This window comes from Squalius cephalus, assembly GCF_949319135.1.
Source record: "Squalius cephalus genome assembly, chromosome: 12".
NCBI lineage: Eukaryota > Metazoa > Chordata > Actinopteri > Cypriniformes > Leuciscidae > Squalius > Squalius cephalus.
Genome location: NC_137133.1, coordinates 18,006,777 through 18,022,424, shown reverse-complemented (window position 1 = coordinate 18,022,424; position 15,648 = coordinate 18,006,777). Strand labels below are relative to the sequence as shown.

Below are 15,648 nucleotides of genomic sequence, written 5' to 3'. Positions count from 1 at the left end.
TAGTTCTTCATATATAACATTAATGAGACAGAAAAACTATGATAATCTAAATACAACGTTATATAATCATAAATAGCTTATATAACATTACATAATTTGATATAAAATGTTTTTCATACAATTCTATTTCAATTTCAATTTTTTTATACAATTTGCGACTGAACCACAGTTGTGGTGTAATTTTCACTGTGACCAACAATTTTGTCCCTAATAAAGTTTTAGCATTTTTTAACACTATACTGTATAAGTTAGTGTTGTTTGCCAGTGTCAGTAAAGAACCTGAAATGAAATATGTAAAAACAAAATAGAAAAAATAAATAAATAAAACAATTGTTTTAAAGAAATAAAAACAAAAACAACAATCAGCAAGAATGCATTAAATTGAAAATTAATAATAATTATAATTAATAAAATTAATAAAAATTAATCAAATTTTCAAATGAAAGATGTTTTTCATTAAAGAATCCTGAAAAAATATATATCACATTTTCCACAACAATTATTTAACAGAACATCTGTTTTCAACATGGGTGGTAATAATAATAATAAATGTTTCTTCAGCAGAATATTAGAATAATTTTTGTAGGATCATGTGACACTGAAGACTGGAGTAATGATGCTGAAAATTGAACTTTGCATCACAGGAATCAATTAAATTTAAAAATATGCTCAAATAGAAAAGTTATTTTAAATTGTAACAATATTTCACAATATTTTTAATCAAATAAATACAGCATTGATGAGCAAAAACATCTTACCGACCCCAAATAAACGGTAGTGTAAATATCATGAGAGAGTGTAAAAAGCGGGCCTATAGTGCACATAGTTGAAGAAACACTCATTTATAAAATGTGTTTTGTCCATTAAATGCAAGTCAAACGATCCATCTATTTTCTTTCCCCGTATTCATCTGGCAGTTGATTATGAAGGTCTGGTGAAGAACCTTTCGGTATGAGCCTGTCATCATCCCCACACCTCACTTATAGACCACATCTTCTGCTTAATCATGCTCAAACCATTATTCTTTCCTTCTTTCTTTCTTTTTGAAGTGCAGAGAACCTGATCAGCCGATGAGACCGTATCTAAAGGAGCACCTCCCCAAACGCCTTCACTTTGCAAATAGCATCCGTATCGAGCGAGCACACCTCTACATGCAGCCACAGTGGCAAGCAGCACTGTGAGTTTGATGCTTGTCATGTCAAAACGAGTGCTATAATGAAGGAAATCAATATCCTCAAAGTATTAATGTGTTTGTAAAACTTGTGGGGTAAAAAAGTGTTTAACCATTTGATGTTTTTGATCAATGTGCAAACCGTTCCGTTTCAAAATGGTAACTAGAATTTGACTGAAGACATTTGAAGATTTGGTTACACTTTATTTCGATAAGCCACTTTAGGCATTCTACTAACTCTCATTAGAGTATTTATAGACTGTTAGGTTAGAGTTTTGGTTATTAGAATAAGTTGACATGGAGTTGTAAAGTTACTTATAGTCAGTAGAATGCCTTCTGGAGTGCATCAAAATAAAGTGTTAGCAGATGTTAAGCAGACATTCTACTAGTAATCTAATCACTGGCAATTTACATGTAGTTGCAAACTGAGTAGAAGTGGACCATCAAAATAAAGTGTTACCGAAGATTTAAAAAAAAAAAAATTATCAGCACTCAAGCTGGCATGTACTCAGTACGTAAGTATTTTGTAAAGTATTTTTCTTTCCCACCTTGGTCAACAGAAAACCGAGTGAAATTAAATACTGCAGTGGTGGCTTCCATGGTTCAGATAATGTCTTCAAGAACATGCAGGTTGGTTTTTAAAATACTGTCATATTCAAAGAACTTGTCTTGTATTATGCAAGTAAATATATAAAACAAATTTCAAGCATAGTCATCTAGATATTGATGATTTTAGCTGATGTTACTAACAGATTTTATTGACCCATTGTGCCGAAACGTGCAGTTCAAAAACCTTCCTTCCCAAAACATGATTTAAAATGTACTGTAAAGTAAAATTTATAGAAGTGCACTTAAGTGTGTTAAAAATAAAAAATTCAGTCATTAATAACTCTCATGTCGTTGCAAACCCATAAGACTTTCATTTATTTTCAGAACACAAATGAAGATCTTTTTAATGAAATCTGAGAGCTTTCTGTCCCTCCATTGACAGCTACGCAAATACCACTTTGACGCTTCAAAAAGTTCAAAAAGAGGTCGTAAAAGAATTGAGCGGTTTAGTCAAAATTTTCTGAAGAGACTCTATTGCTTTACATGATGAAGACCTCCGAGTTCTACAAAACGAACCAATGGCAATGAAAATGCCATGGGTCTGCGGAATTTGCATAGTGCAACTCCACCCCACCACCTGGGTATAAAAGGAGGGACGCTGGCAATCTCGCATTATGTTTTCCTCTGAGGAGCCAAGACTGAACTCCAGGCCGTTCCAGCGGTACAGCGGTTGTGGCAGAGGGACGGAGCGTCTCCGTTCCCTCCTCAGGGAACAAGGGTTACATACGTTACCGAGACTTTCCCTTTCGTTCAGTCACTACGAGTTACATCAGTGAATGACGAAATGAGGATCCCAATTCAATCACGCCACAGCGGCTGTCTTCCACTCCCTGTTGTGAGACTAGCACGGGCGAAGGGCTAGGCTTAACGCAGGAATACCAAGGTACACTGGGTGGGATATCCCAGGTGGAATATGTAACACAGCGCCTACCCATAGGGAGGACTTAGGACTTAGATATGAGTCCGGGGAGCGGGATGCATATGGAAAACACAGAGGTATCCAGCACGCAGGGTGGAATGTTTCAACCTTGAGATGGCAAGAGGGGTCTTGCTAAGGGAAAACACGTGCTCGGAGGAGACTTACCGTGGGAATACACATGTGGGGGGTTGCCCAACGGGGGAACCATGCACATGGAGGCACCTAGCCAATCACGAGCGCTGACCGAGCGAGCATGCACTCTGGTGACAGCATCAACAGTGCAGGAGGAACTCAGGGTCTAAGAAGAACTCATCTGAGTGAAATAGCGCACGTATCCAGTCCGTGGAGTAGAATGGCGCAGCAAGTGATGGCACCGAGCAGGTCCTACTTGCTGGCTAGTGGAAGCGAGCACATGAGAAGACACTGGGTCTACGCGGAGATTGTAGAATCTCGCAAAAGTGTTGGGTGTCGCCCAGCCTGCAGCTCTGCAAATGTCTGTTAGCGAGGCGCCATGCGCTAGAGTAGAGTGTACTCCTGGTAGAGTGTGCCTTCACCCCTAGGAGGCATGGACAACCCTGCATCTGGTAAGCCAAGACAATGGCATCTACTATCCAGTGAGACAACCTTTGCTTGGAGAGAGCCTTTCCCTTCAGCTTCCCACCATAACAGACAAAGAGCTGGTCTGAGGTCCTGAAACACTGCATTCTGTCTATGTAAGCACGGAGAGCGCATACTGGACAGAGCAGTGCCAAGGCTGGGTCTGCCTCCTCCGAGGGCAGAGCTTGGAGGTTCACCACCTGATCCCTGAAAGGAGTGGTGGGAACCTTGGGCACGTATACAGGGCAGGTTCTTAAGATAACGTGAGAGTTAGCAGGCCCAAATTCCAGGCACGCTTCATCAACCGAAAATGCCTGCATTCCCCTTCTCCTTCTCCTTCCCCTTCTTGGAGGAAGGAGAGCATGGACCCGATCGGGCATTTTCTGGGGTCTTCTCGCCGAGAAGAACACCAGGTAACGAAGAGGTTCCACTTCAATGCATAGGCGTGTCTCGTGGACAGGGCCCTAGTGGAAGTGATGATAGCCACCAGCTGAGGTGCCATCCAGAACCCACACATGCAGGTTCCACAGATTGGGACGTGGGCGCCAGAGAGTGGGGCCTCCACCCAGCCGCTGGCTCAGATGCCTCAGGCTGCTTGCTGACGAGGGCAAAGGACCTCCTTTCTCAGAGATGGGGCACACTCTGGCGCCCACGTCCCAATCTCTGAGAAAGGAGGTCCTTCGCCCTCGGCAGCAAGCAGCCTGAGGCATCTGAGTCAGCGGCTGGGTGGAGGCAGCAGCTTGCCGCCGGGGCAGAACATGTTTTATGGCCTCAGTCTGCTTCTGGGCAGCCGTTGGGCTGTTGGGCAAAGTCCTCGACTGTGCCGCTGAAAAGGCCAGCCTGGGATATGGGAGAGTTGAGTAACCCGGTCCGCTCAGCCTCTCGCATATCAGCCAGGTTTAGCCACAGGTGTCTCTCCTGGACCACAGCTGTGGACATCACCTGACCCAGGGAGCGTGTGGTCACCTTCGTCGCCCAGATAGCGAGGTTGGTGGCGGAATGCAGCTCTTTCATGAGCCCCGGATCAGCTCTACGCTCATGCATGTCCCTGAGCATCCGGGCCTGGTAGACCTGCAGGATGACCATGGCATGCAGCGAGGACTTCATTTCGGCTGGAGGGACGGTCTCGATCGCACCCTTCACCAGTAGGGTTGCAACCTCCGCACGCATTACAGGGGCATTGCCACCCACCATGGTATAGCGGACTCCCCGGAAGCGGGGAGGAGACCGTGCGAACTGAATCGTATAGCCAAGCCTGATGGCTCTAGCCAGGCTCCCAAAAACTGAACCAGCGGGGTCATTCGAACCACAGACGTACCCACGATGGGGCAGCGAGGCAGAAATACCGGCCCGGATGTGGGAGGCAGAGCGTCCCGGTGTGGGGGCACGGTCATATGCCGCGTCCTGACAGAAGAGGCCAGGGAAGGATAAGCGTTCCACGGGGGCCTGCTCTGACAGGGGTCTGGGATTCTCTAGAATTTAGCCACAAGGGTAGACAGAAATCTACAGGCTTTGGAGGTGCTTTGGATCACCACGCCAGGTAGAAGCGCTCTGAGGACACAACTGCAACGCAACAAAGCGCTCCACTGGGGGGACCCATCGAGGGAAGAGAAGGCGGAGGAGGCCACCGAATGATCACAGGGAGACAATTGTGACTTCCAGGACCTTGTGACCTCCTCATGCACCTCTGGGAAGAAAGGTATTGGGGACGGGTGCTGACGGTGCCCAAAAACCTATCATCCAGTCGCGAGTGCTCGGGTCAGAGTGGAGGATTCCATTCCAGCCCAATGCTCGTGGCTGCCCGGGAGAGCATGGCTGTCAATTCCGGATCAGACTCGGGCAATACTGGCACACCCGAAGGCGGCAGCACAGCCGAATCTTCATCTCCGGAAGACTCCAGCCCACCTTGTGATGCGGCTCATCATCTGGAGTGCAGAATGAGATGCGGGAGAGTGTCCGAAGACGGTCCTGTGATCTCAGCCTGAAAACTCGTGGGTTGCTGTGTGCAAGAGGGGGGTGTGGCCCGAGGAAGAATCGTCGGGGCTTTATATTACACACCATAACCCTCAGGTCACCCTGGCCACCAGCCAAAGTATTGCCTCTCACGGAGGGAATGGATCGGGGTATGGCAGAGGGGACTCTACCTCCATGGAAGTCATTGAGTCTAGACCGCAGCACTGCGGTGGCCATATTCCCGCAATAGGAACATGATTCATCCACAAACGCTAACTGAGCGTGATCTAAGCCCAAACACGCTAGGCAGCGATTGTGGCCATCAGACGGCACGAACCAACCGCACCCAGAAGTGCACGTGAGAAACATCTGTAAAAAAACGTGCCACACACAAGCTCTTTTGTGAGGAGAGGAAAGCTCAGCAGAGTGCTGAAGCACCCAGGGAGAAGCACACACACTGTTGGCAGATCACTGCACAGATCAGCAGCAGGCAATGTGATCTCGCTGGAACGTGCCTTTGCACCAACTCACTGGAGAGCCGCTTGTCTCGTAGTCTCGAAGAACTCAGATACAGGCTTGCAGAGGTGTGAAGAGAAGCTCTTGGCTCCGAAGCAAAAACATAATGCGAGATTGCCAGCGTCCCTCCTTTTATACCCTCGCGGTGGGGCGGAGTTGCGCTATGCAAATTCCACAGACCCATGGTATTTTCACTGAGTAACATGAGAATGAACCTCATTGGTTCTTGCTGAAGCTCAAACGTGCTGCGTAACACGAGAATTAACCTCATTGGTTCTTGCTGAAGCTCAAACGTGCTGCGTAACACGGGAATGAACCTCATTGGTTCTTGCAAAAGCTCAAACATGCTTTGTAACACGAGAATAATCATCACTGGTTCTTGAAGAAGCTCAAACTTGCTGCATACCACGAAAATTAACCTCACTGGTTCTTGTTGAAGCTTTTTCCCCCAAAAAAAGAAAAAAAAAAGGTTGTTGATTGTGGCCTGTGGAATGTTGGTCCACTCCTCTGCAATGGCTGTGCGAAGTTGCTGGAGATTGGCAGGACCTGGAACACGCTGTCATATACTGTTGATTGTGCCTGTGATTGTGGTCTGTGTTTTTGGAACTATTGTGGGTGCTTTGTTGACATATCCAACGACCCTGAATAGTACTTAAACACCAAAGCCACACTATAAAATGTCTAATTTACATTGCATTAGACAACACAATGTTAAAGGGATAGTTCACCCAAAATAGCTCACCCAAAAATGAAAATTAGCCCATGATTTACTCACCCAGTCAAACAGCCATTCACTACTTTTTGTGTACATAGAAAAAGTCTTAGATCTTTGAGTTCAGCTCATGAAAAGTGCGGGCAAAAACAAAAGTGTTGCGTTTATAATTTTGTTCAGTGTAGTTATTACTTCTTTAGTCTCAGTGCCCTGCATTTTTATTCATTATTTATTTATTTATTTATTTTTGAAGAAAATGGTTCACAGAGTTGCCTCCATTACTACAAGTTCTCCATTACTTATTGTGGCTGCTGCAGAGTTTTCTTCTCTTTAAGCTTCTACACAATCAACATAAACCCTCATAAATCTGTCATAGACACCAAAAAAACATTTCTATTTTCAGTTTCTGCTTGAGGCTCTGTTCAAATGCTTCTGTGATGGAATTTAATGAGGTTTAGGAGGCCAAGTACTTAGATGGGGATTATACTGAATTCATATTAAAGGATCTGGGTAAATTCCCATGAAGAGGATTATGATACCCTGGGTCTTTCTACAAACACTGAGAAAAATCCAGACATGCCCTTTAAATGAACTCTTGTCCATTGAGAAAAACTCCATAGTGCCAGATTCACACTTAGTAGTTCCTTCAAACTGGAAGGTGTTCAGATTGCAGTTTTAAACACACACTCAAGCCACATTTTGGACCTTTGACAGAGTCTTGTTTATGTCTGTGACGTGGGTGTACTTCTAGCCATCTGTGCCCCCGGTCTATGTGGTTGTCTAGGAATGTCTAATGCAGCTGGTAGTGCTTACAAAAACATCTTACAGGAACTTTTGTGAGGTAACTGGTTGAGGTAAATTGCACAAACTAGTCACAAACACAGGGATGTTTTTTCCTTTACTTTAGGCTATCTTTGTGAAAGTGAAATCTCCTGTTAGGAGGAATGAGGATCATTTTCATCTTTGTTACTCGGTGTCAAGGAAATGAGATCATTCTAGTTTCCACCACTCAAATGTTCCGCGTTTCAGCCAGAGGCGAATGGAATGTGTGTCTCTCTGTGACTGCAAATCAAAATAAGTGCTTTTAGTTATTCTCTGTGGTCTGTGTTTTTGGAACTATTGTGGTTGTTTTGTTGACATATCCAAGGACCCCGAATAGTACTTAAACACCAAAGCCACACTATAATACGTTTAATTTACATTGCATTAGACAACAAAATGTTAAAGGGATAGTTCACCCAAAATTAAAATTAGCTCATGATTTACTTGGATGTCTTCAGGGTGAGTAAATCGTGGGCTAATTTTCATTTTTGGGTGAACAATCCCTTTAAGTGGCATTTGCAAACAAATAATCTTTTCTCAGAACCAACTACTGTTTAATGAAATATTAAGCAAAAACTAGATAAAGTTGAAAAACTTGTAGTGCTGTCAAATCGATTAATCGTGATTAGATAGATAGATAGATAGATAGATAGATAGATAGATAGATAGATAGATAGATAGATAGATAGATAGATAGATAGATAGATAGATAGATAGATAGATAGATTCCAAGTGTAAACCAAGTGTTTGTTTTTTAGTGTGATTTAATTAACTAAATGTTACTGTTTGCAGGCCATTTTTATCGGGTATGGACCAGGAATCCAGTATAAGACGACTGTGGCTCCCTTCGAGAACATTGAAATCTACAACTTCCTATGTGGTAAGTTCTGTTTTCTGTTTGGTATCATGAACTTTTGAAAGAAGTTCCTTTCATCATGTTCATCAGATATTGCAGGGTTATGGTTCATCATAGAGCTGTGAAGGTTGTTGCTGTTGTTCCTCAAGCTTCCTCCTGGAGACCCTCAGGACTGGGGTTTGCCTGATGGTTTGAAGTTTGGCTGGTTAGCATGTTTCAGTTAGACCCTGCAGTAGATGCTGTAACTACACCATAAAGGGGCAAAAGGAATTTTTTACAGTCAAAAGTTTTCTGACAGAATAATTTTTTTTGCAAGCAATATAGATCACTGCCTTTGATATCCTAGCTCAGGATGGCCATTAGTAAAGTTCACGGACTGTGCACAGTTCTAATGTGCAAATTGCCTTGTCCAAAAAGTACCCTTTAGCATGCTTTTAAAAAGATATATTTTTTAAAAGAATATACTTAAATTCCACCTGTAGTCAATAATTTCATCCCTTAAAACTCATCTTTGATCACCTAAATTACATATTTAAACGTTTTTTTCCTTGAAAAACATATCTTCATGCCTTATAATAGCTTGAATGTAACTCTAAAACCTTGCCTCATTTAGTATACGTGGTTCTATGTATATGCAAATTAGCCCCGCCTCCACTCACACCAGCTCAAAGATCCACTCGTTGACGATCACACGTTGATCTGATTGGTTACAAGGTAGTTTGTGACATAAGAAACATCAGTGATTTCAAACCATGTTTTTAAGGAGAAAATACTCAGCAATAAAGAATATTAAAAACACCACATAGACATTTAAGACATTAAAAGCTTGATTTTCACTACAGTGAGTGAATGTAATGTTTTTGAACACTTAATTGCAGGTAAATTACAATTAAATGAAATATATTTATAATAAATGCAATTAGCTGTTTTTGATCTACTTAAGACTTAAGCACACTTTTTGTGTAATTTGATAATTGATAATTACTTCTATTGTCTTTGAAATATGGTTAAAGTGTACTGTGCTGATAAACATTTATGGTAAAATAATCTTCAGTATCATTTATATTGAAACTTGTGTGTCATCATGTATTTAAATATATTTATTTGACTCATTTAAAATAATGAAGTTGCAATTTAGTAAATTTAAAATATGTATTACTTTATATTTTAACTGTAGCATGTTGTTTGGTATTACATTTAATCAAGTACTTTAGTATGCTAGTCAACACATCAAAATAAGTGTTTTTAGTGTACTACTTTTAATTTGGCATTATTACAAAGTGTACTTTAAAAGTCTACTTAAGTGTGAAGAAACAGTCATGAAAGTTTACTCTCTTTAAGTACTCTTAAGTGGCCTTTAAACTTGCTGATAATATGATATTAACAAAGAAGTTAATAATAGTTATAATAGTTTGAAGTGCACATTCAGTTCAATCTATCACACTTATTTTTCAAAGGGGTGAGTAACTGCGGCTGGGAATTTTGTCCTTGTCCTAGCTAATGCTAAAATGTGCTGCATCCTACAGTGTGTACTGTGTGTAATTCTTTCTCTTCATCTTTGATTTGGAAAGGAAAGAATGTGGGATTAAAAGATTTAAATTATGAGGATTTCAGTATATGCGCAATCTTTATCAGTTATAAAAGGTTGTTTTTATTTTGCAACATAAACTAACGTCAACAGGCCAGCACTTCTTGCATAGGAATGTTTTTGCTCTCATATTGGTTTAAATCCAAAAGAAGTCTTATTATATAGAAAATTGTGCAGAACAATGGACTTGTTTCTCGTCACAGCCTCCGTCATTCACAATCACTGCCAAGGACTTAATGACCCACTTCGAAAACAAAGTGGCCATCATTGGCAACTTATTCTCTGACACAGAGGTCAGAGGAGTAACTAACAGTTAGTGACGCTACTCACTTAGCTACAAAAAATGCTAAATTGCTATTTTTGTCACATTGAATTAGTAACTAAGGTCATAATGAAACACACTCGCCTACAATATCCACTTTCTCTTATACCAAGCAAGCTATTTTCTTTTTCGTGAGTCACTTTGTTGAATGAACCCATTCAAAAACTGATTCACCAGTCTTTCTCCAGCATTAACTACAGCATGATTGCAAGTGTGACATTGCTTTTATATGACAGTTCAATAAACAATACATTTTTGTTATTTTACTAGCTGTCCATTTCCTACGGAGCCCCTAAAGGGACATGGTGATGGACCTCATGAACTCTATCATTTCATAAACAAAATGCACAAAATAATGCAATATTTCATTTAATGCTGCTTTCCAGACATGTCTTGAGTTAAAGATATTATGATGGTTTATAATAGTTTAGTGGAAATTGATCTGTTTTTGTAAACAGTTGACAGTATTGTGATATACTGAGAGAAATGGATTTTTTACAAAATAAAAAATGTTTAAATGATCGAGTTTTATTTAATGAAACATATACATTAGTGAATCTTTCATAATGATATCAATAACATGTATTTAGAAAATACTGTAGAATTTTCATTTCATGCCATCTTTAATACTGTCACCCTGTCTGAGGTCCTCATCCGAGTCAGATAAACCCTGCTCTGATCATCTTATCGTTATATTTAAAAAAGGTACTAGTTGGGTGTAGCTAAGTACTTTTTAAAGTGTAGATATAGATGAACTATAGATGATCAGCTTGTAAATTGACAGGCTGCTGTTTCCCCAACACTGTTACATAATGTCTGGTTTCATCACCCACTATGCTTCTCTATTCGCTCTAGTTACACTATATGTAAGCATCCTGAAAAGGTTTGAGGCCATAAATAGTATCTGTCACCAGGATGTCACAGGGTTGCCAACTCTCACACATTTGACTTAAGACACAAGCTTTGTTTAGGCTCTGCCTCACGCTACCCAAATAAATATCATGCCAAATAACAAGTCAATGCAAAATAAAATAGCATGCCCCAATTTGTCTTTAAAGTTGAAGGGACTTCATAGAGTTTAATTTGGGCTGCTTTGGATGCTAACAGACTTTTACTGATTAATGGAGTCGAGAGACAATTATACACATTACCATTTCATGTATAACCGGACGGAACTACAAGTACAACTTCAAAATGTGCATATGCATGCCACAACAGACAGAGTGAGAGAAATAAGCACAATAATTTAGATTCAAATCATAAAATGTATTCAAATCATGAAATTATATTTTTTATAACAGTTATTAGAATAGGATCTTTAAAAAAGTCATTACATTTTGGCCCTACAGGAAAAATAAATGACATTACCATGTTACTGCATGTATTCAGAAGACTGAATGTGTGTTCTTACAGATCACTCTACCTTTGACCTGTTTACAATTAAATTGTGTCTTTGTTTCTCCTTATTACCTATAATTCAGTAGTCTTAAACTGTTTTTATGCTTTAAAGCTTTGTATTGCCTTCAACACTTTTTATATACTATACCATGTAGGTCTATATACTATGCCTTTCTCTGTCATTCAACATTACAAAATAAATGTGATTTTTGCTTTTTAGTCAGTATAAATTTGCTAGCTGTTGTCATTAGCTCTTAATGTTAGTTTGCAAGCTAACCATTAAATATGATAGGTAAAGTTAAAGGGGTAGTTTATCCAAAAATGAAAATTCTGTCATTAATTACTGCCCTCGTGTCGTTCCAAACCCATAAGACTTTCAAAAAGAGACATGATGAAAAGGCTTTTCTACACATTATTCAGCGGATGTACACAGAGCACTCACATTTGGACCGTGCATCTAGTACAATATTAGGCTGAAGTATGTGCAAGTTGCATTTAGACGAAATTAAAAAGAATTATTGCATCCTTAAAAGCTCAAATAGGGGCATATCATTGATTCAAGCAATGTCATCAAAATCTCACTCCAGCCAAGCAACCAAAGTTGGCAACCCTGATGTTGTAGATGGATGCTGCTTCTTAGTAATTAACCCTAATCATCATTTACTCACCCTCATGTTGTTCCAGTCATGGATGCATTTCTTCCTCTGCTGGACACAACAATATATATATTTTAAAGAATGGTAATAACTAAACATTTTCGGTTCCCATTGACTTCCATTGCATTCATTTATTTATTTATTTGTCCATACAATGGAAGTCAATGGGAACCGAAACTGTTCAGTTACTAACATTCTGTACAAAGTGATCCACAGAGGAAAGACTTACTAAGTCATACTGGTCTGTAGCGACATGAGGGTTGAGGGTAAATTATGACATAATTTACATTTTTGGGTAAATTAACCCATTTAGCATGTGCCACAGTATATTGGCTATTCTTGGCTGCCTCCCAATAAGCGTATTTCTGCACTGTATTGTAAGTAGCTTAAGTAAAAAAGCTGTTTATTTCTCTTTAGATTTACTGGGTGTTCCTCCTGCTCCCAATAACGGCACCCATGGCAGTTTAAACCATCTGCTGAAGAGCCCACCCCATCAGCCGGTGTACCCCGCAGAGCGCTCGGCTCCATCCACATGCACCCCTGTGAGCGAGACCCCAAGTGACCCCCGGGGCTGCACCTGTGACTCCCTCACTGAGGCTGAGGTGGGCATCACAGACATTATTCAGGGCTACTGCATTTTTCTTCCTGTGATTCGTTATGTAAAACATGTTCATCTGGATCGGTTCTTACAGGGTCGCAGACACAATGCTAAATGACTATATAAAATGCAACTATTTCACTGTGCATAGTTATGGTAGCAAAACAAATAGACTCACTGTACCATCTTTTAAAAGGAAGGAGCAAGTGCTTCTCATATCTTTTGTTGTTAATGTCCTTGCATCCAATCAAACTATATTGTAGTTTGATACAAATTCATCTGTCGCTTAAGATTAAGTCAAATGACGCAGATTCCAACAGGGAGAGACTGCATGATGTACTCTTGTCCTCAGAAATCATGAACAAAACTACACATGGTAAAAGAAAACCAATCCAGACAACACTGAACAGCAGGACATCATGATTTCTTTTATTTATTTTTTTATGCATCTTCTAAAGGGGACACTCTTAAAAAATAAAGGTTCTTTATTGGCATTGATGGTTCCATGAAGAACCTTTTACATTCATGGAACCTTTCCATTGAACAAAACCATTTTTATAGTGGAAGATGTTTCTTTAAATTATTAATATGTTCTTCATACTTAGAAAATAAAAACAGGTTCTTTTAAGAACTGTTCACTGAAAGGTTCTTTGGGGAACTAAAAATGGTTCTTCTACTACGGCATTGCTACCTTTGGAACCTTTGTTTATAATTGTGCATATTGATGTATTCCTAGTGCCCCTATTATGCTATTTTGAAGGTTCCTAATTCTGTTTTGGAGGTATCCTACAATAGGTTTACATGTATCCAAGGTTAAAAAAACACTTTCATTTTCTCATAATATAGATTGCATCACCTCATTTCTCAAAGAGTCTGAAAACGGTTTGTTTGAAGATTCAGTCTCTCTAAAACCCTCCTTTCCGAGAGCCTACTCTGCTCTGATTGGTCAGATGGCCCAGTCTGTTGTGATTGGTCTACCTCTTACAGAGCATGTCTGAAACTACGAACTACGAACAATAGCGTCTGCACGAAGCTACAGCTGCAGTGTTTGAGGGAAAAGTAGATCTCATTTGCAGGCAGCCAGTAAAGACCAAGCTGGCATTATGCAAATTTCTAAAAATCTTGCGCAGCTATATTACTGGAAGTGAGACTGGAATTGCTGACGACTCGTTTAGGCAGTTCAGAATCAATTCTTTCTTTTAGGAGAAAACAACTTTATTTGTTTTGCACTTTGATCTTTAAAACTTTGCAGACATTTAAGCCCCTTTCACACAGCGCATTGAACCCGGGAAATTGCCGGCAAATTGCCGGAACGCTTTCTGTGTGAACGCAAACACGACCCGGGATTGATGCCGGCATCGATGCCGGGTTGGGGACCTAGTAACATTGCCGTGTTCAGTCCCGGAACGCGCGCTGTGTGAACAAAAGCCGCAATAATGCCGTGTCGCAGTGATGACACTGAAGCGCTGGATCGTTCGCCAGCTGTGAAGCGGTACGTAATGCGCAAGTTTATGATCGAATCAGAGAAATAAATGCACAAGCGTGGTTTCTCGAGAGAGAAATCGCAGCTCATAAGCAAACTGAAGACGCTGCTGAGACATTACAAGTCACATCGATGTCACGTGTCTTTCCGGGACATTCACGGGTTGTGTGTGAACGCGCTCTCTGATTCCGGAAAATCACTGGCAGTGTGAATGAACCAAAATCAAACGAACCCGGGTCAAATCCCGGGTCACTTTATCCGTGTATTTTCCGGAATCTCTGTGTGAAAGGGGCTTTATTTTACATTCACAAACAGCTATATTACAATGCATGAAAGGTAATATTCGAAAAAGCATAATAGGAGCACTTTAATCCCGGCCATGATATTATTAATAGATTGCAATGCTTTATTTAAGGACATTTTTGAGCATGCTTCGATAGACTTTTTCTAGGCTAAGACTTGTTCCCTTCAAAAGCAAAGGCTTTAAATCGACCTTGTTTTATGGTATAATCCTGTGTGTCTTTGAACTGGCTGTTATTAGATGACTCAATCCTAAGAACAGGAGGGGTTTCCTCTTGGTTCCACCCAAGGTTTACTCCTTACTCTTGGAGTTTTTCCTTGCCATTGTTGCTTTGTGCTTGTTAACAGGGTGTTTAAGCATCAAATCTTGTGAATATATGGTCAATGGTCTAACACTGTATCTCTGTGGATTTTTTTGAGTTATGATTGTTGTTTGCTTGTCTGTTTTGATCCACATCACATACACACTTTTGGCTTTGTGGTGTTGTCTGGATTTCTTTATTTTTTTTCCCGTGGTTTGTCCCAATCACATAGCTTTCCAGTTTTTGAAAGGGAAGTGAGTCAAGCCACTTGTGCTTAACCACTCCAAATGATTTAGTGTATACACTGCCGTTCAAAATTTGGGGGCAGTTATATTTTCTTTTATATTGAATTTAATACTTTTTTCCCACAAGGATACATTAAATTGATCAAATGTGACAGTAAATACTAACATTATTACTTGTTGCTTGTTCTTTTGAAATTTCTATTCCTCAAAGAATCATGAAATATTTTCCACAACAATATTATGTTTTCAACATTGATCATAAAATAAATGTTTCTTGAGCTGCAAGTCGGTATATTAGAATGATTTCTGAAGGATCATGTGACTGAAAATTCAGGTTTGATCACAGGAATAAATTACATTTCACAATATTTCACAATAATACAGTTTTTACTGTATTTTTGATCAAATAAATGCAGCCTTTGTGAGCTTTATGTGTGTATATATATATGTTTGTATTGCTTATTCATTAAAAATGAATTTCCAAAAACTTTTTCAGGTGAACCGTCTGAACCAGCGTCTCATCAACTCAAATTCAAGTGAGTAAATGATAGTTCATATTGACACTGTTTTTAGTGACAAAATTGTACAGTGAAAAACGTTC

At 40.1% G+C, this 15,648-nt stretch overlaps 1 protein-coding gene across 2 annotated transcripts in view; it reads left to right on the top strand.

Annotated features, from left to right (window-relative positions):
* Positions 1 to 15,648, top strand: part of enpp1 (ectonucleotide pyrophosphatase/phosphodiesterase 1) — a 69,686-nt gene that overhangs the window by 36,205 nt on the left and 17,833 nt on the right. For both annotated transcript variants that reach the window (XM_079887786.1, XM_079887785.1), the window contains exons 14-19: positions 918 to 949; positions 1,050 to 1,177; positions 1,732 to 1,801; positions 8,092 to 8,179; positions 12,537 to 12,721; positions 15,544 to 15,583. In XM_079887786.1, coding sequence (XP_079743912.1) covers positions 918 to 949; positions 1,050 to 1,177; positions 1,732 to 1,801; positions 8,092 to 8,179; positions 12,537 to 12,721; positions 15,544 to 15,583 — 543 coding nt within the window. The remainder of the gene's footprint in view (positions 1 to 917; positions 950 to 1,049; positions 1,178 to 1,731; positions 1,802 to 8,091; positions 8,180 to 12,536; positions 12,722 to 15,543; positions 15,584 to 15,648) is intronic.